This window comes from Mitosporidium daphniae (assembly GCF_000760515.2).
Source record: "Mitosporidium daphniae strain UGP3 chromosome Unknown contig-40, whole genome shotgun sequence".
Lineage (NCBI taxonomy): Eukaryota > Fungi > Microsporidia > Mitosporidium > Mitosporidium daphniae.
Window position 1 is genome coordinate 1 of NW_013546389.1, and position 21,642 is coordinate 21,642.

At 44.5% G+C, this 21,642-nt stretch overlaps 10 protein-coding genes across 10 annotated transcripts; 4 read left to right on the forward strand and 6 right to left on the reverse strand.

Annotated features, from left to right (window-relative positions):
- Positions 1 to 240: 240 nt before the first annotated feature.
- On the forward strand, positions 241 to 608 carry DI09_40p10 (transcription elongation factor Spt4; the record flags this gene model as incomplete). Its single annotated transcript, XM_013382206.1, has 2 exons — positions 241 to 318; positions 345 to 608. 2 exons carry the CDS (start codon positions 241 to 243, stop codon positions 606 to 608), a joined length of 342 nt encoding a protein of 113 aa, XP_013237660.1.
- Positions 609 to 730: 122 nt separating this feature from the next.
- Positions 731 to 2,909, reverse strand: DI09_40p20 (uncharacterized protein; the record flags this gene model as incomplete). The annotated part of the gene is made up of 2 exons (XM_013382207.1): positions 731 to 1,884; positions 2,693 to 2,909. The coding sequence occupies 2 exons, from the start codon at positions 2,907 to 2,909 to the stop codon at positions 731 to 733; spliced, it is 1,371 nt and encodes a 456-aa protein (XP_013237661.1).
- Positions 2,910 to 3,166: 257 nt separating this feature from the next.
- Positions 3,167 to 4,327, forward strand: DI09_40p30 (uncharacterized protein; the record flags this gene model as incomplete). The annotated part of the gene is made up of 1 exon (XM_013382208.1): positions 3,167 to 4,327. The coding sequence occupies one exon, from the start codon at positions 3,167 to 3,169 to the stop codon at positions 4,325 to 4,327; it is 1,161 nt and encodes a 386-aa protein (XP_013237662.1).
- A 992-nt stretch (positions 4,328 to 5,319) lies between these two features.
- DI09_40p40 (uncharacterized protein) lies at positions 5,320 to 5,967 on the reverse strand (the record flags this gene model as incomplete). The annotated part of the gene is made up of 1 exon (XM_013382209.1): positions 5,320 to 5,967. The coding sequence occupies one exon, from the start codon at positions 5,965 to 5,967 to the stop codon at positions 5,320 to 5,322; it is 648 nt and encodes a 215-aa protein (XP_013237663.1).
- A 1,634-nt stretch (positions 5,968 to 7,601) lies between these two features.
- Positions 7,602 to 8,384, reverse strand: DI09_40p50 (uncharacterized protein; the record flags this gene model as incomplete). Its single annotated transcript, XM_013382210.1, has 2 exons — positions 7,602 to 8,341; positions 8,375 to 8,384. The coding sequence occupies 2 exons, from the start codon at positions 8,382 to 8,384 to the stop codon at positions 7,602 to 7,604; spliced, it is 750 nt and encodes a 249-aa protein (XP_013237664.1).
- A 478-nt stretch (positions 8,385 to 8,862) lies between these two features.
- DI09_40p60 (signal recognition particle protein) lies at positions 8,863 to 10,716 on the reverse strand (the record flags this gene model as incomplete). The annotated part of the gene is made up of 7 exons (XM_013382211.1): positions 8,863 to 9,167; positions 9,200 to 9,428; positions 9,647 to 9,928; positions 9,996 to 10,250; positions 10,300 to 10,428; positions 10,482 to 10,604; positions 10,639 to 10,716. The coding sequence occupies 7 exons, from the start codon at positions 10,714 to 10,716 to the stop codon at positions 8,863 to 8,865; spliced, it is 1,401 nt and encodes a 466-aa protein (XP_013237665.1).
- Positions 10,717 to 10,916: 200 nt separating this feature from the next.
- DI09_40p70 (uncharacterized protein) lies at positions 10,917 to 12,416 on the forward strand (the record flags this gene model as incomplete). The annotated part of the gene is made up of 1 exon (XM_013382212.1): positions 10,917 to 12,416. The coding sequence occupies one exon, from the start codon at positions 10,917 to 10,919 to the stop codon at positions 12,414 to 12,416; it is 1,500 nt and encodes a 499-aa protein (XP_013237666.1).
- A 708-nt stretch (positions 12,417 to 13,124) lies between these two features.
- On the reverse strand, positions 13,125 to 15,857 carry DI09_40p80 (uncharacterized protein; the record flags this gene model as incomplete). The annotated part of the gene is made up of 2 exons (XM_013382213.1): positions 13,125 to 15,194; positions 15,297 to 15,857. 2 exons carry the CDS (start codon positions 15,855 to 15,857, stop codon positions 13,125 to 13,127), a joined length of 2,631 nt encoding a protein of 876 aa, XP_013237667.1.
- Positions 15,858 to 16,003: 146 nt separating this feature from the next.
- On the reverse strand, positions 16,004 to 16,960 carry DI09_40p90 (uncharacterized protein; the record flags this gene model as incomplete). Its single annotated transcript, XM_013382214.1, has 3 exons — positions 16,004 to 16,261; positions 16,297 to 16,861; positions 16,899 to 16,960. The coding sequence occupies 3 exons, from the start codon at positions 16,958 to 16,960 to the stop codon at positions 16,004 to 16,006; spliced, it is 885 nt and encodes a 294-aa protein (XP_013237668.1).
- Positions 16,961 to 18,034: 1,074 nt separating this feature from the next.
- Positions 18,035 to 21,493, forward strand: DI09_40p100 (uncharacterized protein; the record flags this gene model as incomplete). Its single annotated transcript, XM_013382197.1, has 1 exon — positions 18,035 to 21,493. The coding sequence occupies one exon, from the start codon at positions 18,035 to 18,037 to the stop codon at positions 21,491 to 21,493; it is 3,459 nt and encodes a 1,152-aa protein (XP_013237651.1).
- Positions 21,494 to 21,642: the final 149 nt, after the last annotated feature.

Below are 21,642 nucleotides of genomic sequence, written 5' to 3' on the forward strand. Positions count from 1 at the left end.
ATCGACTGTTCTGCATTAGAATATCTGGTTTTATCGACTGTTCTGCATCAGAATGTCTGCCCCAAGTGAAGAAAGAGATAGTTATTTTGAAGTCCAGCCTGAACTTAAACTTGGCCAATTTTTAACGTCAGAGTGTGGGGTGACATGGACGTTCCATCTGATGGGGTTCGTAACCCTATTCTTAAATTAAATTTTGCAAATCAATAAAAAGCACAAATTTATTTACAAGAAACAATAATTATGTCTGATGCCTCTGCTTCTCTAGTTCCCTCTGATTCGCGCAAGCTGCGGGCCTGCTTGCTATGTTCGCTTGTTAAAGTAAAAAAGCTTGCTTTTACTTCTAGTCTGCATTACAATTTCGTAAAGATGGGTGTGAAAATTGTGAACCAATCCTCAGGATCAAAGGCTCTGCCGATAGGGTGTCGGAGTGTACGACGGCACAGTTCCACGGCCTTGTAGCGTTAATGAGACCAGGTGAATCTTGGGTTTCTCGTTGGCAGCGAATCCCGGATACTGTCACTCAAGGTATATATGCGATATCGGTTACAGGATCCCTACCAGACGCTGTTTTGGATCTTCTCGAAAGGAGAGGTGTAACTTATAAATAATAGACCCTTACTGGTCCTTGTCGGGATTTTCAGAACTTTATCCAAGTTCCTCCATCGAGTTCTTAAGCATTTGGCTGCTTTTGATTGGATTAATATAATGAACGCCTTGCAATGGGTTTATTTCAATTCATTAATAGAAGGGAAAGAGGATGGGAAGAGGAATCAGAAAGAAAATCTAAAATTTCATTTGAAAGGGACTCGACCCCATTGTTGAAGAGAGAAATTTTCAAATACGCGCAATATATTAAAGCTGCACATAGCCCAAGAATGGCGGCAGTCAACGTGCTTGCCCTTCCTGAGCGGAAAAAATACTGAAGCATGCAACCGACGGCAAGAGCTGAAAACGAAAATGCTGGCAAGTAATAGTGTAAATATAAAAGCTTCGTACGGCAAAGAAAGTATGGTAAATAGTGAAAGGCCCAGGCTCCAAGCGGAAGAAATAACAAGGTCTCCTTGGAGCTTTTAAAGCAAACCAGGAGGGCAAAAAGAGATACCATAAGTGCAAGCACACATAAAATCCATGCAAGCGGGTTTCCAATAAGATAAATGTGCTTATTTAAGTAGATATCATCCCAAAAAGACACTCCTTTGTTAATCCCAGGATGCAATGGCCACGATATCGGGTCAGATGCGGCAGGATGATTTCCATCAAGTAGCATGTTGAACTTGTAAAATAGGATTTGATGTTCTACAAATTTGAGCCAAAATGACCTCGTCTTTGGACTTTCGCCGCGTCGATAGGTCTCCGGATACATGCTCCAACAAGATCGATCTGGAGGGTGACCTGAAAGCAAAACTTTGGAGCTGCTGCTAATTTCCCTTTGATAGCGTCCCCATTCTGGAAGATTTCGTTCAAAATCAATAAGAACGGTGCCGGTGACATTGTTTACAATTTTAAAGATAAACGACTTTGAAGAAACAGGCAAAGAAACATTTAAAAGTTTCCAGACGCAATGCGGGTTAAATTTATCCTTTGTAGTGGTCACCTCCATGTTGGTTAATGTCAAAGGAGAGGCGACATCGTGTGTTAAAAGATACGAGTCGGTCTTTGGATGATAAATATTAGCGAAAAGGTCGCCATTTGCTTCACCAGACACAAAATTTAAAACCCAAACAGAATCGCCGGACGGACTTTCCAATGAGCTAGTTCCAAACACTGCAGTCCCGCCGCTGCTAACTTTGCCATCCAAGTGAATTTGTGGGTACGACCTTCCATCAGCAGCAAGGCAGACCGGGATATATTTTGAATAGGAACATAGTTTAATAGGATGGCCGACTAAGGGTATAAAAAAATTAGATACATCTCAAAGATAGTGTTGAATCGGAATCGGAAGCAGCCAAAGTGGATTGGAAGCTAGGAGACATCCAAACAGAACCTGGACCGTTTTTTGTCAGGATCGACAAATGGATGTAATGCACAAACGTGTAAACGACCAGAGAAATCGAGAAAAGAAACATGGTAATTTTGGAGGCGATTTTATAGCCAAAGGCTTTCTTCGTAAAAAGAAATGAATTGGTTAGAACAAAGGCAACGGTGGCCAGCCCCAAAACCTTGGTACTTGCAGCAAGGCCAGCAAATACACTTGACATGCACAAATTCACCAAACAGGATGGTTGCTTGCTAGTATGAAGGAAAAGAACGGTGCATACTTTTGGACAACATTTGCGTTTACTAGAAAATAAAAGGACACAAACGCAAGGAAAATAAAAGGACCATCTGCAAGCATATATCTGCATGATAGCATCAACGAGTTGTCTAAGGTAAGAGCCACATGGTACCGAAAAGCAGAATAAAACAAGCAGAAAAAGCGAATGGCGACGAAACACCCAATTTCCTCAAAGTTATAAAGGCTAGTGGGATCAATAAACATCCCAACAGTGAGCTTAGTGATCTAAATGCCACTATGGGAAATCTTCCGGCTTTGTATGACTGGCCGATTGATGTGAACGGGAAAGAACCATCATATCCGATGATGACCGCTATTCCGTAATACAGCAATTTAGCAAGCGGCGGTACGATGTCAAAAAAATATGTACTGGCGACGTAATTATTCAAAAAAGTTCCAAAATGAACTTCATCAAACCTATAATTACAAGAGCAGCGTACACCGTATCGAAAGGAACACTAATAAACCTAAATCTCGTAAAACAAGAGGGCAAAAAAAGCAAAAAAATGAAAAAGCAGTCATAGCGATCCAGGTGTCCGGGGGAAGCAGAAGTAGATGCGGAAAGTTTATAAATGGCCTCCTCTTTGGGGCTAGCCGTCGATTTATTGTCGCTTGTGTCTGGATCCGATTGCATCTTTGAAAGATGAAAAGTCACTTGAGATTGATCTTAATCAATTACAAATTAAAAAAAGCCTTCAGCGCGCGGTGTTGTTTCCATAGCTTAGTTGGTTGGCACGTGGTGGTGGCAGCTTCAAGGCTGCTGGTTCGATCCCAGCTGCGTGTGTTTTTCTGCCTATCCCCAAATCGGGCCAGATCAATGTATATGTGGGCTTGTTTACTTTTAAGTCGTATCAATCAGCTCGCAGATGTATTTTTCTCCCTCCCCCCATAATGTCTTCGCACTATAATGTTCTGCCTATATACCATGACCATTTTAGGCCAGGACAGAATATTTTCTTCGTCCGTAAAGGGAATAATCTCCCCTCATTTAACAATCTTTTCTTTAGCCCTATATTTAAAAAGTGTGCCCTAGTAGTGGCCATCTTTTTTCTTGTTGGATATTTCATATACCAAGATATAGAAACACAAAACATCATCCCAGCTGCTGTGGAGTCCGCATCTGCTAGCCTTTCTTACCGCACTGCGTCTTCTTCTGAAGAATCGGCAAACACCAATGCTCCCTCATCTCAAAAGATTGCCATCGTTACTTATTTTACGAAGGATAATAATGCCCAGAACCTAAAAAAACGATCGTTCCCCAATTTCAAGCAATATGCTGAGAAGTTTGGATATGACGTCGTTGATGTGTTGGACGATCCCGTTATTCTCTCTTTCTACGAAAAGGAATTTAAGCCAAAGTACAAATCGCTTCATTACTTGAAATTTTTCGCGATGTCATACATGCTTCCAAAATATGACTGGGTTATGTGGGCCGATGGGGATTCTCTTTTTTTAAACCAGTCAATTCCACTGACAACTTTTACTGAAAACACGCCGTTTGATGCCATTTTTACGGTCAATCCGCTGATTGAGTCTCCTTGGGCACGTATAATAAATGCTGGGCACTACTTTCTTCGAAATTCCCCTTGGACCGTGACCAACTTTCTTCCCCTCGCCCAAAAGATGGCATTATCTTGCACCGATTTTTTTAAAGAAACCGGATTGAAGATCCCGGCTCCCCTTAATGAAGTTTTTGAAATATGTAACCAGGACACTGGTGAATGGTGGAGTGAAGATCAAGGTGTCCTCCAATATCTTTTGGACGAAGCCCCTACCTCTTTCCAATGTCACGTCCAGAGAAGAGGCTTTCGCGATTTCAACTCAGAATACCCTTGGTACGGCGACGGTGATCTTGTCCTGCATTTTCCAGGAACCACTCCGAATGAAAGACTTGAGCTTATGGATTTGGTGCTAAGAAACGCTAATTTTACCACCGGGGTTGTTGATAGGGCTGGTCCCGGTCTTGACGAGTTGGCCCCAGTGTTCAATGAAAGAAACGTTGCTGGAATGTACGATGAATTCTATTCGTTTTTAAATTCTCCTTGTAAATAGTAAAAATAACCTGTGCTCTTCAACTCGCCGTATCCATCGCCACTTGATCGCGCAATTAAACGGGTGATCTAAATCATTGATAAAATATAAAAATTGACGTAATTCTTAGATGTGCCGTGGATGTTAAACTCATCACCACGGCTTGCGTGATCAAATTTTGGGTGGATTTGTTTACCAGATAAACTCTTTGATGAATTCATTTTGACCGCAAAATGCCGTCAAATCATCTTAACCTACCCGTGTGTCTTGACCGCTTAGGGCAGGACAGAACATTTTCTCCATTCGTAAAGGGAAACAATTGTTCTTCATTCAAGGATGTGTTCTTTAACTCTGTATTTAAAGGCTGTGCTTTACTGGCGACTATATTTGCCGTGTCTGAATATTTCATGTGCTCAAACACACCAATGCAGAGGATCCCGTTGTTGTGTCCTTCTATCAAAACGAATCCGGCTCTAAAGCAGAGCTCGCCATTTTATTTTGTATTTTTTTTTGCCGTTCCAGAATATCACTGGGTTATGTGGGCCCATTGTGATTCTTCTTTTGAAATCAGCCGATTCCGTGGGAAACTTTTGGTGAAAACAATCGATTGACATCGCTTCACGATCCACTTTGAGTTTGCTACTGACGGTTGGGCTGGGATATTAAATTTTGGCCATTTCTTTCCCAGAAATTGAGCTTGTACTCATACAGAGCTCCTTCATCGCGCTACGAAGATGGATGTATCTTTTAGGCTTTGCTTCCACCAAACCGGATTCAAAATTTCCCCGCATACTAACGTTATTCCGCCAATACGAACCTGACACGATGATGCATGGTGACTCGGGATGAGGGACCAGCACATATTTCATTTTCTTTTGGAACATCCCCTAACTCCTTTTAATGTGACATGCAGCAAAAATGGCTTTGTGCTTTCACCTCGGAATACCCTTGGTATGGTGCGCTTTATTCCTCTTTAAACATGCCTTGCGACAAATAAACATCTCCATTTGCACCTATTTGTGGTGCCAAACTTGAATGTCATCGCCTGATTGCGAAATTTTATATTGTAAAGAAAAAGGGAGGCTATTTTTTAAAGAGACATCGGTTAATGAGAAGCCAGAAGCGTCACAAAAAAGACCAGCAGAAACGGATATTTTTCCATCGGCTGAGGAAGAATAGCCAGAAGGGAGAGGTGCAATATTTACATGAATAGCCGAATGATACATTGCCCATTTACGCAAGAAATTTTCCTCCAAAACAGGCTGCGGAAATGGCAGTAGAAAGGTATCGCAGCGAGACTTTCTGATCATTTCCGATAGATGGTCTACATACAATGCAATGATGACATATTCATCGATCCCAATAGGACCTTCGTCAACATTTTCTTCGTCAAAAATGAGAACCCTTTTTTCATGTTGCGTTAAGAAGGAAACTATGGTCGACTTTTCTACAGGAGAAAGCTTTCCCTTGATAATCAATAGCTTCTTGAGAGTGGAGGAAAGAATATATTTGGCCAGATGGAGGACAATATGAGACCCATCCGCCTGAAAATGGTCCGTTATCAGCGTCAGAAAATGTGGTTTTTCTTGGTCAGGTGATGTTGGAGATTTTGCAAACTGAAGAGTGGTAAACAGCCATTCAATAGGATGGGTGGCATTCATTGATGGGTGGATTAATTAATTTGCTAATTTGTTGGCTGGTTGACTGGTGCGGGTTAGTTAAATAAATTTTAATTTTAATTAAAATACAACTTTCAAAGCCACAGCAGTATAGGAGCCATATTAGCGATCACGGAACTTGCATGCGATTCTAAAATCTCCGCATTAGAGGGATTGTTGGTATCGACCTCCAGAGTTGCTCTCTCCAAGCAGTTTACGATAGCCTGTAGACATCTAAGAGAAAGTGGATAGCGAGAATCGGCCGCATGCTTCCAAAGAAAGATGGTCCTAGAAGGAGCAAAGTCCAATGTTCGCGGAACCTCCTATTTTAGGGTTAGGGCCAAATAATTACTTGAATCGAGACAAAGCCGTTCTTGTGCAGCTGAAAGAGCCTTTCTCTGACATCCTTTAAAGAAAGCATGGCAAATTTGGAAATCTGCTTTTCTTCCAGCAGCTGTTTGAGCCCGAGAAGCCGAAATATCCTAAGAGAATTATCACCAAATCTATCTTGGATGTATTTTTCGCAGAGGAGCGTTTTCGAGGCTCGTTTCATTGCATTTAAATTTAGCCCCACTGACAACTCAGACTCGTCCTTATGCCTATGAAGAATATCCATTGAAGAATCAATCATCAGCAATATGAGGGACGTAATATTGGGAACAATTGAGGACGAGGTTGCCGGCCCCTGGGTGCTCTGTCCAACTTTAACGGAAGAAGCATCTGGGGACAGATTCTGAACGATCTCAAATAGCGTGATACGTGTCGAGGAAATGGCGACGCTACTGCTTTCCAGTTTGTCCAAAATGATCTTCATTATGGCCCCGGCAGATTGGTGGATCCGGGTAGAGAAGAAATCTATCAGCCAGCGAGACTGGAATCGGAAGCGAAACAGGTCCCAATTGACATGCAACACTGGCGAAAGCGTCACCTTGATACGTTTTGCTACGGAAGACGGCTCCGAAGGATGTATTTGTGAATAAATCATCATTGCATATTCGTCATTGCCTGTGACTTGCGGTCTTTTCTTGTCCTTTGCTAATGCAAAGGCGGCCTTTTTTTCGTCCTCAGCAGATGGGTCGTCATTGCTATCACATTTCAAAAATCCAGCAGCAACGAGACACTCGAGGTGTTGACGGCTGGAAGGCCCCTCTTCTGTGGTCAGAATGCTTCCCCCATTCATGATGGTTCTGATGAACAGAGAGAGAGCATCTTGTGAAAGCGAGGCTTCTGTGTGCAGCTGGACTTCTTCAATGATCAGTGGATGCAGAAGATGCTCAATAACTCCCTGTCGGGATAGCGAGTAAAATATCTGCGTCGATGCTCCTGCAGAGGAAGACGAGCGAGGAGCGATGAAGCGCTGGCTGGTCAAAACCAAAAGCGCCTCTTTAATTTTCTTAATGGAATGGCCTAATTGCAGGCCCTGCACTAAAGAGCCAATCGTTTGAGGCCCTCTTGCAGCGATGAATGATCCGACGGTCTAAGGAAAAGTTACAATTGCCGTGACGAACCTGGACAATTTCTCCAAAGGGCCGCAGTTGGAGGGTGACCAGTCTTGTATACAAAAGCGACTCCTCCATTAAAAATTAAAATTTATTTGTTGGCGATCTCCATCATAACTTAGGTATGCACTTTGGAACTTAGTGGTTCATCATATTTTCCATGGAAGAGCTATCGACTCCGGACATGGAACGCATCACATTGGTTCCCTTCATCTGTATTTTGAATATACCCTCGATCACGGAGAGCTCTGTGGTTGTGGTATCGAGTCCCGCCACGGCAGTCCAGTCGTTGGCCACAAGACCTGCAGAAATAACATCAGACCCCCTGTTGACAGTGCCAGCTACGAGGGGAACTTGCAATAGCGATGCAAGCTCCTCCTGTTCTGCGATAGTTGTTCTTGGGTGGATCAATCCGCCCTGGTTGGTGAGGACGCAATAGGAGCCCACAAGCACCTGTTGGGCAACGGTTTGCCTGAAAACTTCTATTCCCAAAACATCGGCAATAAGCTCCTCCGTTGTCCGATCCAGATCGGGGTGCACAAGCCCAACATAGTCATTGCAGGCAATCACATTTCCCAATGCAGAAAGCCGCTCCTCCACCCGTTGGATTTGAATCTTTTCAGGAAGAGAGAGACGGAGGAATTGAAGCTCTTGGTCGGTTGTTGAATTGGGAACTAATAGCCCGCGACTGTTGCCGACAACAAGTCTTCCGATGACACGAGTCCCTGCAATGGAGCAGTGAATGACGGGCATATGGTCCCTCAATTGGCCCTCAAACACACTATAGAAGTTCTCTGCGGAACCAATGGCAGTGAGGCAATAGCTATTTGTCAGTTTTGCAAACACACCAACATCGTTTCTGTTCTCAAACTGGGTTCCTAACGGGAAAAGTTATCATAATTCCATCATACTTAGGGCCATGGATTAAAAAYTAAAAAAAGTAAAATGTGAACTTTAAGGTTACAAACTCAAGTCTACAAGTGCTGATTTACTGGGCACAAAGAGCACGTGCGACCGGGCATCTCCATGCCAATTACAATGTAGCTCGCCATTTGCCATTCTTCAAGAGTCCTGCTGTGCATTGCAAAGCGATGCCTGCATCAGCGTAGTCAAAAGACCGATACTGCTCTCCACGCTGCGCAGCTTGTCTCCAAGCAGAAGAACGGCTTGATTTATGCCTACAACCTGCTCATTAAACTAGAGGTTGCAAATATGGCGGCATTTACCTTTTGAATTTGGCCCAGAGCAAGCCGCATGTCTCTATTTGAAGTGTTGCAGTTGATGCTACCCGAATCTTCCATGAAGCGTTGAAAATTTTGCCAGCAGGCTAAATTTAAAGTTTTATTTGTGGAAAGCCCTCATTTTTTGCCCGAATTGATGTTGCCACCAAAGCTCTTCATCATATCTTGCAGGCCGGAAATGCCACCTGATAGCTGAGAAACACAAGATTACCCATCGACTGCAGGAGCTCTGGAGGCACAAATCGAGACATCTTTGCCATTTGCTGGCTATTGGATACGTGATTTGTGCCAGATAGGTTCTTTAGTAGCCCCTTTGGCCCACCCATTTGTTTTATCAAAGCAGCAAACTTTTTGTGTTGCTCAAGAAGCTCTGCCAAATGCGTAGAATCGCATCCAGAACCGGCACATACCCTCCTTGCACGCCCAGGCTGGGTAGAAAAAATCCGAGCATCAGCGGAAAGTTCTAGCAAGGGATAGGAAAAACAGTTTACCCACCTGAGGAGTGCATGCTATCCAACAAAGTCATATATCGGCGCATTCGAAGGCCGATATCTGGGCCTGCCATCAGATCTGCACCGCCTGGAAGCATGTTGAGGATGTTTGAAAGTGGACCCATTCCTGAAATCATCGAGAAAAGTTCCTGCAGGTCACTGAGAGAAAAAATCCCCTGCTCAATGTGCTTTTGCAGGTCCTTATGGGCCGAATCTATGCGGATATCTTGGACCTAGCCAAGTTAAAAATTACACCAAAATGAACGAGTAAATAAAACACCACCAACAGTCTTGGAATTGCAATTAAATGAACACAGGGAAATGGCAATTAAATGAACACAGGGAAATGGCAATTAAATGAACACAGGGAAATGGCACAGGCAATGTGCAAAAACTCGGAGGCATAACCGAAAATGGAGGTAATAAGCAAATTTGGAATAGCCGATCCAACCTTTTCAATGAGACCACCGATGTCACCCATTCCCAAAAGCTTGGATATGAACGGGCGAACCGAGAACCGCTCGATATCGTCAACGTGCTCTCCAGTACCAATAAATACGATTGGACAGCCGGTGGCAGCAACACCAGACAGCGCACCGCCGCCCTTGGCATGCCCGTCCATTTTGGTGAGAAAAATTGACCCAACATTGACGGCACTTTTGAATGCGCGAGCCTGGGAATCAGCAACCTGCCCGATGGAGCCATCCATAATGAAGACCACATTATCGGGACACTAAATGTCAGTAGGCTACACGGGCAAATGGATGTAAAATTCTTTCCAAACAAGAGGTGGGACTTACCACAGCAGTTTCAATGTCCACCATCTCCTGGAACAGGGAAGTTTCTTGAGCATGTCTTCCACTGGTATCGACAATGATAAGTTCAAACTTTTCTTGTGTAAACTTTTGCAGGCCCTGAAGAGCAATTTTGACCGGATCTGGCTCAGAATAAGAGCCAAAGTAAGGGATTCTCGCCTTTGTTGCATTTTGACGTAGCTGATCATACGCACCGGCCCGAAAAGTGTCTGCACAAACAAGCCCGACTTTGAATCCTTTCTTCATAAAAAAAAGGGCATACTAGTAAAGAAGAGGGCGATTCTCTTACCTTAGTGCAGGATGTCGTTTTTCCAGAGCCTTGAAGACCCACAAACATGACAACATTTCGGTGTCCCCGACGAGGCTGCCAGGGCGGGATTCCAGGATCAATCAACGAGCAGAGTTCATCGATGACCGCCTAAAGGTCAGCCAATAAAATGATGCCTTTTGGATAAGACGCTGCTTATTTACGCCAGATCCAAGATTTGTCTCAATCGAGGCGAGCACATTTGTTCGCAGCTTTTTCACCATGGCTATATTTACATCGCTGCCGATAAGCGCTCTACAGACGTCGTTCATCAGTGCATCAATGGCCTATTAGATTTTGACTTAGCAAACATTTGAATACTTTTTGATCCGGATTTGGAGCCCGATTGAACCCTGCTAGGGCGTCTCGGAGACTGCGGCCAAGGTCATTAAGGACCATTCAATCAATTTTAAATTTAAATTAAACGACAAGATTTTTACGCCGAACTTGTGTTTAATTTTGCCAACTTGATTAGAAAAGATTAAAATGGAAAATTTGTCATACTTACTCATTAGCATCAGTTTGCACTGCGTTTTATGCTTCAACCAATCGCCAGATATAGTGTGGAGTCCGTTTTTTTACTTCTTGAAAAAGTGTTAATGTATAGTTGCTCGGATATCCTCAGCACAGAAACAGTATTTGATGAGGAGGAAGAACCCTTTGAAGGGGAAGAATATTTCGATGACTATGTCCCGACTAATGCTGACGAAGATCAATCCTCCATATCATCACATAGATCACTCCACAATTTCTCACCCGCTGAATCATCACTGGCAGCTTCGATGACAAAGACAGGTCATGAGGCACAATCCATAGCATCTTCAATTGATCTCAACCATACGCTGCCTTTTTCTGGCAACTCCAACGGGTTGGGCTTTGTCTACTCGTCATCCTCTGCCGGCACCGAGGATAATGGTATCCCCATTGCCAATGGGCGCCGAATGGCGAATGTAGGACCTAATGGTGCTTTCATGGCAACATCGCCCTCACCCTCGTCACCACCTGTATTTTTTTCGCTTCCATCACCGTCTCAATTTAGCCAAGTGCACCAACAATTCTTTGATCAACCACAAAACCATCATCATTTGCTTAGAGTATTCTCCTCACCCTCGCAGAATGATTTTGCCACAGATGAAGCTCAAAATTTTGGTTCGCCACCACTGCCTTCCCAATATGAGGCCTCGCAGATTCCAAACTTTGGAAGAAATAGAGGAGGACCCGACGCGTATCACATTCCTTATCCCCAACATTTGCACGAAGAAGATCATTATAAAGAAGATGATAGCTCCTATGTGGATGAGCCTGAGGCTGACCCACGCCATCTCCATGTCCATTCCGATATCAATTTCCACCGAGCCGATAGTGTTCGCCGGTCGCACTCGCATATTCCCTATGAGGGCGCATACTCGATTCCATCTTCTTACCGCCATCATCATATGTATCCATCTTCTCCACATTTTGAAGAGTACTATTCCAGCAATAGCGGCCATAACTCCTCGAACGGCAATGGCACTACATCTGCACCCTCTTCCCCCACCATGTCTGGCACAGCACCTACTCAAAATGCTCCCTCAAAAAAGGAGAGAAATAGACTTGCTGCAGAACGTTGCCGTAAAAAAAAACAGGACCTAATCTCGTCCCTTTCTCGAGAAAATAAGCTACTTTATCAGGGAAATATTGAGCTGACGAGAGCAAATCATTATTTGGAGCAGAAGTTAGATTATCTGATCAACATGCTTATTTCGATGGACCCCACACAAGGCGTACTGCTTCAGGACATCCGCAAAAACGCACCTAGCCCCACCACATGCTTCTACATGGATTCGAGCCTCCCTGCACACTCCGTCTCTATTGAAACATCTAGTTCTCCAACATCTCAATACTCCAACTCCTGGGGTTCGTACCCCGGAAACAACAGCCAGATGAACAGTAGATCTGGAGCAGTTTCTGCTTCTCCCATAACGGCTGTTCCGATGCGGTCTTCTCCTAGCCTTCAATATTTGTCTCATGACTCCATGGGCTATGAATACAAGGCCGATCCAAAGCAGAACATGGGATCCAGTGTGTCGCTTTCACTGGTGCCCCCGCAACCCAAATAGAGTCCGATAGAGTCCGATAGAGTCCGATAGAGTGTTTTATACACATGCGTTTTTATTAAATTAACCAATAACTTGCAATTGACGCAGATCCTTTCAAGTTATCTCCTCACGCGTTGATTAGAGATAGAAGAGTTCGATTGCAAGAAAGTTCCGATTTGATATGTTGGTGACGCTGTTTCGTAACACATCGCCCACGCGTAGTGCTTTTGCGGTCTTTTGAATGCCGCACGTTGGCCATTTCGCGATGGTTTTCCCAATTCGCCGGTTGCCTGCCAATGCCAACGTTTAAACTTTAGCTTGCAGCTGATAATTTAAATGTAATTTTTGCCAGTGGGTTTTGATTGGCCATCAGCAGATTTTGCAGCTGTTTGCCAGCCGAGCCCAGCGCAGCGCAGCATCAAGATGAGAGACCAGACCCAACTGTTGGGCTACATACTGCTCGCGTCTTCGTTCTTCTTTTTCTCCATAAGCATATACATTTTATTACTCTCCAAAATCCCGCTTTTTAGGCATGCATCGGAACCATGGGTAAATTGATGATAATAAAATCTTTACATTAGTGGGCCACGGCCATCAGCTCTGATCGCTATTATTGCCTGCTGGTGTTTCTTACGCTGCCGATCAGTGTGTTCTTTATCTTTTTCAACTGGCTTGGCCTAAAATATTTCAGACATAATTAAATAAAGATCTCGGGGCAATAAATGGTTGTCACCGCGGGCCCTTGCGCTTCTCGCGCTGCTCGAGCCGCTGGATGGATTCAATATACATTTGAAGCTTGCGCTCCTCCCTGCTCAAGGAAAGGGTATTTGTGGCAGAAGACGTTGGGGATAGCGGTGAAACCGGACTCAAAATAGCTGTTCTCTTCTTGCCCATTTTGGATCGGCCATGACGAGAAGATGAAACCGAAGAGGGAGAAGATGCTGATGATGAAGACAAGTTTCTTTTCGATGACGCTTGTGGAGATTCTTTCGTCGATGGCAATGAGGAGGTGGAGGTCGTTATGGCAGGTGGAGGCGGCAATGACGACGAATTTGGTGCCTCGCCACACGTTAAAACAGGCATCGAGCATGAGGGATCTAGGCAGGAGCGGCTATGGCCCGTATGGGGCCCTGGACAAGGTGCAGAACAAAATCCGTTACTATCCAAAGGGAGCATAAGCTCGTCAATGCCGGGTCTTATTCGGTCCACACTAAATATCCCAATTGAGAACGTTGCAATTGCCAATGAATCGGGATCGGCTTCGTTGATGTTCTCTTGAGCCTTTTCAGGGTCCTCCTTATAATGGGAGACATGAGATCCTCCCGTCACAAAGATGCCCCGCATGGCCACATTTGGGCGGCATGAGCGCCGAATAAATCTTGCCATATTTCCCGCCTTTCTGGCATCAACAACAAGAGGAAGCGTAGGGTGAAAGAACAAAAAATACTGAAGAATTCGAGATGCCGCTTTGTCATCCTTGGAGGAGCCAAATTCTTCGGCAAGTGCAGAGCGAGTTAAAAGCGTTCCCGTCAGCATTGTGATAAAGGAGCCCGGCAACAATGGCCGGCTGCCTTCGGCGGCGTCATCCTCGGTGAGAAACACACCGATAGATTTGGTGCCCGTATTTGGAGCCTTAAATTCGCGGGTGAAAAGTCGAAGAGACCTTGGCCTCTCTTCCATTCCAAAAGACCAAAACGAGCAGTTTAGAGAAAATTCCTTCATTAAAAGTGCAAGAATCGATCCGGGCTTGTTCTTTTCCGTTTCGTTAGAAATCAAGCGAGGAATGGTCGCAAGAACGGCTGGGACTCCATTTGGAATTCTGTGATTAGACTGCCGCTTGGAGAGAGCGGATGCATAAAAGACTTTCCAAGCGTGGTGAATGAGGCTCCTAGCATCATTACTGATCCTTAAATGATCGGCCGGAATGTAGGAAATAGAAGAGGGAACTCTTTCTACACTAGTTGGCTCACTAAAAGAAGGAGGAAGGGTCTCTTTCGATAAAAGAACGGGAACAAGACCAGATTCAAGCGAGAGATTTTGTTTCAAGATCTTTGGCTTTCTTCCCCGTTTTGAGGATGAAGAAGAGGCAGAGGACAAAAGTGGTGGTGTAATCCTTGGAAAGTGCGGTGCCAAAGTATGGGACATCATTTCTGCCTGTTTGGGAGTGGCCAAAGAAGATCCCCCTCCAGATATGAACCCTTGGCTCTTAATGGCAGGAAGCAAAGTTGGGAGAGAAGGGCGGATTTGTGTGTGGGATTTAAAGGAAGTTGAGGATCTGACCAGCTCTGGAGAGAGCGAGGGTGAACTTTTATCAATTACTATTTCGCCTCCCAAGCCATCGGAGATTGGCTCTTCAAGAGCAATCGAAAGCGATTTTTGCTGCAAAGGCGAAATGACAATACATCGAGCACACAAAAATGGGCCTTGTGATTCCCCGGCCCCAACGCACCGAGCATGCTGGAATATGGCGCATCTGGAGCACTCAATAAGGCCTGAAGATGGGAGGGAATCGAAAAAGGGCTCGTTACAAATGCACCGGAAATCAGAAAACGAAACCGAGGAAGATCGCTTGGCGATCTTGTTTGGGGACTGCGTTGTTTCAGTTATCTCAAGAGGGGATTCATCTTCCTCCATTACAAAAATCTTATTTAATTGCTCATCCGCAGGCTGGTCTGTGATGACGATTTTTTCCTCCGAAATTTCGCCGTCGCTGGCGTTTTCTGTTCCTCCCGCAGACGTTGCAATGGGCAGCTCCTCCTGCAAAAGAGGTAATGGTTGATCATCGTGATGCCCATGCATCTTTATGGAATTAGCAAAAAATCGAAGTTTAATTTTATTTACAGGTTTTTAAAACATGGGGAAAAAATCCTTCAGCTGGCTCGGGCAGCAATATTTAAGTACATGCATTAGACACTCTCGCTCGATTTTTTTCATCTCCGGCAGGGCCATTATTTTCATAAGCTCGAATTTGAAAATTCCCCAAAAATTTTGAATGTTCTCTTCATCCTTGCTGAGCGGCATCGATGTTTGTTCGTTTTGGGGCGGTGCAAATTCAGCCTCTTCGGAGGTGGCAGATTTTGAGCAGATTTTTGAGTGCAAATCCTGCAGAGAGACCAGTGAGTTTGAATATATCGTATGGCTGGGCGAAGAGGGTGCCCAGAGATTCATACACCACATGTTTCCGCCCTTTGGTGTTGTTGTGGAGTCCGCACTGGACCGAGCGGCTTCAACATTTCCGACACCCGTATCTCCACTTACTTTCCACGAAATTTCCTCAGAGCCCGGGAGGTTTGTCAGCGTGATGACGCCATTTGCATAGCATGCCCTGTTGTACTGTGGGAATGTTGTTCCGTCAATAGTGAATTTTCCGTTGCTGCAAAAGGCCTTTTTTGCAGAAATACCAGGCGCCATCAGCACAATTGTGATCAGGATAGCCATGATTGCAATACATATCGTCTTCATTTTGACCTTCGTGTGGGAGAGAACTCTTCTGTGAAATATAAGCATTTGTCGCGTCCATACACTACAGGAGCGTGCAACCATTGGCTGGTGGAGTTGCCAATAAACCGTTCGATTATTTAATTTCCAATTTTACAAAAATAAAAATTTCAATTATTCCCATTAGGATTTCGATTGCAATTAAAATGATCACAATCCATTCTAGAAATTCGCCATGCAGGGTGCTCAGATGCTGTCGTAACATGTCCAGAAGATCGGAGATCACCAACATCCGCTGGTTGAGGACTTCTATGCGCTGTGGAATTTCCAAATAAGACCTGGCGGCCTTGTAAAGACCCTCCCATTGCACTTGTGTTCAGAAAATCTCCGGTGTGTCCAGGATATTTGATATCAGATTCAACTGCATTCTTAACATAAACAGCTCCCCGATTTTCTTGTTTACCTCTCGTTTAGACGCTTTTGTAGAGGAGAGATGCCCAAGTTGGGCTAGTTGCATTGGAAACTGCCACGTGGTATCGAGGGCCTCGGAAAGTCTTTCTTCATACACGGCCAATTTAACAGATTGAGCCAAAGCATGGCTAATTGCAAGTCTAACAGAGAAATCATCAACTCTGATCACTATGACGTCCCCATATACTCTTCCGGTTGTCGAATATGATTCGTCAATGTAATAATGCAATACTTCTTCCTGAGGTGTGCTTTGTCTGGGGAACAAATCTTCTTTTTGAAATCGAGGCTTTCCAAGAACATCGACCACACTCCTTTCTAGCTTTTCGGAAAGCCCCCAAAACACAACAACACCATATTCAAAAACCAGGACCGAAGGTGGGCATTGGCTAGATGTTAATCTCAGAGATGATTGTTCAGCGGCTTCTTTTAATTTGAAATCTCCCCAAGGCACTTGAATGCCCAAGGCCTGAAGGGATGATGCAGAGACGCTAAAATATATGACTTCATCGCAAATCTGATACGATTCTGGAAATCCTTTCAGTGCAGATGCAACGGAGCTGATGGAATATTCCTACAATCAAAAATCCCACTTACTCCTCCCTTGCAGCAATATGCGGCAACTCGTCGTAAGCTTGATGGATCGTATTGCAATCCATATGCATCGTTGATCAAAGGTGTTGATTCAGAAACTGGGAAAACGACCAGTTTTGCAGAGCTTTTAGTCGTGCGACGGGAAAAGCTTGTCAAGTTTGGATTTTCCGGAGAACTCATTATGATGGCGAATATAGAAAAGGGAAAAGGGTAGACACTGTTTTTCAACTAATAAACTCTTGTCGGCCAATGACGGCAAAGTTATTGGCTGGCAAAATATTTAATATTTAATGCACATTTGCATCTAGTCGGCACTGATTTTGCTCAACCCAACCCTAACCCCTCTGTTGCGGATGTTACAGTTACCACCGGCACATGCAAGGCGTCTTTAAGCGCCTTGCATGGTGCAATTTTGCGCTGGTACTTCAGCCTCTCTTTTCGTTGTGGACACATGTACCCAGCAAGCCTAAAATATATCGAGCCATTTGGTGATTGCACCACAGCTTTACAGATGGCAGTAAATATCGCTGTGGAGATCAGAAAAATTTAGGTCAAATTATGGATGAGGCCATATGTGATACACACAGAATCCAGAGCGGTAGGAGATATTCTCGCCATTTGTATAAACAAAAACAACCTCGTTTACAATGACAAGCATTTCGCACGGAAAGCCCCGTACACGTCGATTGGCTCTGAAGTTAACAAAGTTTCGCTACCTCTCAACCCTAACAAGAGTATTATATGTCGTTCTGGATGTAAATCTTGATGTGTTCTTTTTTCAGGCCATTTTTAGATATTGGGAAGCTTTTGGCCATGAGATAGTGATTCTTAATTTTCTTGCAGAGAAAAGTGGGTGCTCCCTTGTGGATTTAAGGTCCAAAGCTTTGAGATATTAAATATGTGGAGTTGAATGCCCTTGAATGCCGTTGCAAGTGCCAGAGTCAGCGCCGTGTCCTATTTTAGGGTTAGGCTTTTAAATTTTAAGGGTGGCGATCTGGTGTAGTCGGTCGTCAACCAAACAATTAATTTGAGTAACAAACAATTTACATATGCACGGCTAGGTGTGTTGTGGGCACTTCATAAACTTGGGGCTAGTCCACATTATAATGTAAAAATTGCGTGCTTTAATTTTCCGATTAATGCATGAGTTTTTTACATGCTCTCATGGAATCCTTACATGCCACAATTTCAACAATTCGCTTTTGATCAGTGGCGATCATCGATACAAAGAGGCCCAATCTTCAAATTTTGGTTTGTGTGTTGTCAAAGTTTCGTCGCAATTTTGTTGGCATTCATCCCACTATCATCAAAAAGTCCAAGCCCAGTACAAGCAGCTTCAAAATTTACGAGATGCAATCCCATCAGACTGTGACGAGGATATCGTTGATTTCAATAAAGAAATATTTGCCCATCTCAATTTGCACGATGACGAGGATGAAAGCCCCCTGTTTGCTGGATTCACTCACTCGTTTAAGCAAAAGTTGGATTCTCTGCGGCGTTCGCTCTCTTTTTTCCAATCTCCCTCGTTCCATGCCCTATTTCAGAGACGTCGCTGGAGCAACTGGGCGCAATCTACCATTCATTCGTACACCTCCCATTTTCGCTGGAAAAAGCCTTCTCGAACGGTTCCCACCATCGACAAGAGTAAAATCGAGTCCCGATCTTATGCTCTTTCTGCTGCCTTTATTTTGCCGCTGATCACGTTTTCGCATACGCCCACCATCGAGCAAGAGGTGCGGAATTTCTGGCGAAATTGGCCGTGGATTTTTTCCGCAAAAAAGACCAAATGGATCCCACCAATCCCCCTTCTTTCTGCCCTATTTGAAATAACAGTTCCAGCATCAGACGATCTGGAAGTGTCTCCCACCACGGCAACCACTTTTGAGGTCAAAATTTGCTATGGAGATAAACAGAAGCTCACTTGGAACATCCAAAGGAGGTTTATTGATTTCCTTAAATTACATGCACTTCTTACGCTGCGGCAGTTCCAGGGACATGTTGGGGTTCTTCCGCCGTTTCCATTTCATGTTGCTTATGCGTTCAAAGAGCATCATGTCAGCTGGTCTTCCAAATCGGGCAATATGCCATCAACTCCCAGTTCCTTTGCCATTGCAAGAAGGGCTGCTTTGGAATCATACCTTCAGGCTCTTGCTAAGGTCCTTCATTTGAAACCATCTTCAATTGTGGAGTTTGCCGAGTTTTTGGAAATCTCTTCCTTTACATTGCTAGGCCTTAAGGCCACAAATGTCAAAACAAAGGATAAGGAAGGCTATTTAAAGGTAAACACACGGGACACCATCGATGCTTCCATTGGCGCTTCATCCTCGATGGGGGGAGTCTTTTCTTGGGTACCTCGATTTTTTTCCAAATTTTCATCTTGGCCTTTGTTTGCAGGGGAAAGACGCTGGGTTCATATTAGCTGTTCCGACAGGGTGCTGGTGATTTTGGAGGACATCACATCTCGCACTCCGTTACGGGTTTTGTTTATCGATAACCAGGAAGCTTCGTCCTTTTCCTTTGAAAGGGTCCAAATCGGAACGCTTTCCATCAAGCCGTCTTCTTTCAGTTCTGCGTCTCTTGTTTCGTTTACGGCTTGGAATACGAGGCACCAATTTTCGGCCATCGTGGCTGGAGCCCCCTTTTCGCAGTGGATCCCCTCCTTTGCAAGACTTGCTTTGCCTTCAAAGCAGGATGCCTTGTTTTCGAAACAGCATGTCAATTGGTTCATCGATGCTGCATCTTATTTTTCCTCGCTGGCAGATGTTCTTGAATCGGCCCAGAAGGAAATATTTATCATGGGGTGGTGGCTTTCGCCCGAGCTTTATCTTAAAAGACCGGCTGAGAAGTATCCCGAATCTAGACTCGATTTGCTGCTCAAGAGAAAGGCAGATTCGGGCGTTTTGATTTACATTCTGATTTTTAAAGAGTGGTCTTTTGCTTTGTATTTGAATTCCCGCCACACAAAAGAGGCGCTTGAAACCCTGTCGCCAAGAATAATGGTCCAAAGACATCCGGATCATCTACCGCCTTCCTATTGGGCCCACCACGAAAAACTGGTCATCGTGGATGGCAAAGTTGCCTTTTTGGGGGGAATTGATCTTTGTTTTGGAAGATATGACGACCAAAACCATCTTTTAAGTGAAAGTAAGTTTTTGTCTTCTCGTTTTGAGGGCTCTTCCTCGGCTTCGCTTCTTTTGGATGAGAAAAAGCCGATTGCGAGCATTGAGCAGACATCATGGTCATTCTCTTCACTGTTTATAGCCACAGGTAAAGAAAATCCAGTCCTCAAAGCTTCAATGCCAAATGGGCTCGCATCGCCTGGCTGTCTCCTAGACAGAAGCGAGTCCACTAACTGGGTCGGACAGGATTATTACAATCCAAGGTTCTGCGACTTTAGAAACGTCCATCGACACATGGCCACTCTTGTTGATAGGTCTCGTGTTCCCAGAATGCCTTGGCATGATGTGCATCTTCAGTTGGAAGGCTCTACCGTTCCCCTCTTGCTGCATCGCTTTTTTTGTGAGCGGTGGAACTTTGTCAAGTGGACAAAGTCCATGCATCGGTCCGACGAGCTTCCTTGGCTGCTTCCCTTAGCAAAAGGCCCAGCTGACCCTGCACTTGGCACATGCAAAGTTTCGCTATTGCTTTCGCGCGGCGCGTGGAGCGCAGGAACTTTGATGCCAGATCACTCCATTCTTGATGCCTATTTAAATTTGATTGAAGAATCCCAGAGCTATATTTACATTGAAAACCAATTCTTTATCTCCAGTTGCGTTGAAAATCCATACGCCGAACCATGGGAGCAAGGCATGGCAGAGCCACAGCCTATCAACCGAATAGCTGCTGCCATCGCCAGAAGGATCGAAAAGGCTCATTTTGGTGGAGACTCTTCATTTAGGGTCATCATTGTGACGCCACTTTTGCCGGCCTTTGAATTTGATCTTTACATGAACTCTGCAGCTTCGTTTAGAATCATTTTGAATGCCCAGCTGAAAACGATGAGGGCCCTGCGGGAACGGCTTGCATCTTTAAATATCCCAATCGATAAACACTTGAGCATTTTTGCGCTGAGGACAACCGGGTTTTTGGGAGAAGACAGGGTGTGTGAGCAGATCTATGTTCACTCCAAGGTGTTCATTGTCGATGACAGGAAGGCTATCGTTGGCTCTCCAAACATCAATGACCGTTCGATGTTGGGGTTCCGAGACTCTGAAATTGCCCTCCTTATTGAGGACGAGCACCGAGTAAAGGAGCTTTTTGTGGGCCTGCTTTCCGAGCATTTGGGTGAGCATTTTAGTTCCATCACACTCAACGACGATTTCTTTTATCATCAAATCCTGCGAGCAACGGCAGAAAAAAATACCCTATTCTATCGCAGCCATTTTTCCGCCCTTCCAGACGACACGGTTACCACCTGGTCCGAATACAAAGCCTTTGTAGAACGACAACAAGCCCTTCTCAAATCACCTACGGATGAAGGCAACATAGTAAAGGGGGCCCTCGTCTTTTTCCCCGTTAATTTTTTGGCATCGGAGGATCTTTCTGCAATTAGCTGGCGCTCGCCAGAATATCTTTTGCCTTTTGAGGTTTTCTCTTGAGAATATGGTGCACATTTCCATTTCTTGACTACGGGCAGACACCAGGTGGGCACGCGGGCGCATTGTCATTGTAATGTTAAAGTTCAACCCTAATCTGTTGACGCCAACGCAAAGTTAGGGTTAAATGTGGTTGAGATTTTACAAAACAT